The 2,262-nt window shown below is 32.2% G+C and overlaps 1 protein-coding gene across 1 annotated transcript in view; it reads right to left on the minus strand.

Annotated features, from left to right (window-relative positions):
* The window catches only part of LOC106473967 (probable C-mannosyltransferase DPY19L1), a gene marked incomplete at its 5' end in the record, with an annotated part of 31,893 nt that overhangs the window by 18,482 nt on the left and 11,149 nt on the right, over window positions 1-2,262 (minus strand). The window contains one exon of the mRNA XM_013934656.2: window positions 1,466-1,552. Within this exon, the coding sequence (XP_013790110.2) occupies window positions 1,466-1,552 (87 nt within the window). The remainder of the gene's footprint in view (window positions 1-1,465; window positions 1,553-2,262) is intronic.

The following is a 2,262-nucleotide window of genomic DNA, read 5'->3' on the forward strand; positions in this document are numbered from 1 at the left end:
ATTATTACTTTTCAGATTTTCCCGTATTACTTTTCAGATTTTCCTGTATTACTTTTCAGATTTTCCTGTATTACTTTTTCAGATTTTTCCCGTATTACCTTTTCAGATTTTTCCCGTATTACCTTTTCAGATTTTTTCCTGTATTATGTTTCAAATTTTTTCCCGTACTATTTTTGCATTTTTTCCCGTACTATTTTTGCATTTTTTCCCATATTATTCCAGATTTTTTTCCGTATTATTATTTTTCAGATTTTTTCCCGTATAATTCAAGTCTAAGCCACGTATGTGAATTCCCCAAATTTATGACTTATAAAATTTCTCTTTTCACTGAACTGTTCAAATTACTGGTTATTGTTAGTTATTTGTGATTTTCTAAACACCTGCTCTAAAACCATATCATAGTTTAATGCTGTGAAACAGTAGCCTAAAATTATTTATATTATCTAACTACTGAAATACAGATTTTCCAAAACAATCAGTCCTCTATTTACGCCGATTGGCCAATAATTGATGAACAAAATTTGCTGCTTTTTAATTAAATGAAATAATTGTTTAGCAAATCAAAAAATGACAAACTAAAATATTTTTGATTTTCAAATTAATTTTTTTCTTTCATTTTAACTCTTGTGTGAAATATTTCACTGTGTGTATGATGTAAAAAAAACAAAACAAACAGTTATATACACAGGGAGGGTGGCTGAATGGGCTAAAGCCCCTGCCTTCCTATTCTTATGCCTCAAAAGTGCCTTTTTTTCTCAGTCATAAAAATTGTCAACTACTAAAAGGTACGTCTAACTTCACACTTTGCTTGCTGTGAGTTATTGAGAAAAAATTTCAGTTTTAATATGAATGTCACATAGGACTCATAGGTCTTTACAGTAAAAAAGATAATTAAGTGTTAATACACAAGAATTCACTGTCTACTTTTAGATTTAATGTGTTTATAGAAATAAAGAGATGACCCATAATTCCTATAGTCTCTTCTAACCCTTTCCCCCGAAAAAGGCTTGCCTTACAATGCTTGAAAAGTGTTCCTTTTTGTCAATGTGTCTGTGCCATTTTAATGTTCTCTGCACATTACTGAAAAAAGGTATGATATCTGGATGACTCGAGTTATTTTTTAAAAGATACAGGAAAAGCGTATTGTTCTTTGAAGCCTCGATCCCCGACATAAATAAATATAGCCATAGATATGAAACACTCAGGTCATCGCTGGTGAAGGAGATATACACACATCTGGAAGACACTCATTAGAGAAAATTTCAAATGGTAACGTGATCACTGAACACTGGTATAAAAGTGAATACAGGAAAATAACTCAGAAAATGATGCACTAACACTAAAAGATGAAGAGATATCCGCAGTAATGTCATAGTTTTCTGTCCTTTGTGGGGTACAACAAAGGAATAACAGACCCTTGCTTTCAAACATTCATGGTTTTGTTTTATACCACAGAAATACTTACAAAACAGGTTATAAGAGCAGTTGGATAAAAAGAAGCCAACAGCATCTGATTACCAAACAGCAGACTATAGCCGAGAATCAATCCAGCCTGTAGAAAAAAAAAGTTATAGACATAAAACTTTTCAACATTCCTACTCAAGTATTTTATAAATATTACAATGAATTATTAAAGAAATATGAAGCTCTTAGCTGTAGAGAGAGAACAATAACCTTAAGATGCAGACTTAAAACAAACATGAAGTTGAAAGATGTATAATTTTATGAAAGATTTAGTCACTTACTTATAACAAGGTACTGTAAGCAATAGTACACAATAATTACTTGGTTCATATCCAGTCAAACAGAACAGGAAATGGTAATCTCTTTATACCAACAGCATAAAACAAAACTTACTTTAAAAGTAACTCAAGCCGACGAAGGTTGTTGAGTTAACCGAGCGAAACGTTGCAGTCTTTCATTTCTTTTAATCTTGTGACGATTTATTGTTTGTTTGTTACAAAGAAGCTCGATGGGCTATCTGTGTTGTGCCCCACTAGTATCAAAACCTGATTTTTAGAAGTTGACAGACCTACAGCTGAGGTATTTGGGCTAAGATTTATTAATTTGTGGGAAACATGTTTCATTTTTTTGTCCGAAAATTTCATTGTTGTAATAAATTACTGCTAGTGCTGAGAGCAGGATGTATGTTATAACACAAACATAGTTTCTCCTTACGACAGTGCTGAGAGCAGGATGCATGTTATAACACAAACATAGTTTCTCTTTACCCTGCTCTCAGCACTGTCAATGTAGTTACAA

Source organism: Limulus polyphemus, unplaced genomic scaffold (assembly GCF_000517525.1).
Source record: "Limulus polyphemus unplaced genomic scaffold, Limulus_polyphemus-2.1.2 Scaffold6683, whole genome shotgun sequence".
Lineage (NCBI taxonomy): Eukaryota > Metazoa > Arthropoda > Merostomata > Xiphosura > Limulidae > Limulus > Limulus polyphemus.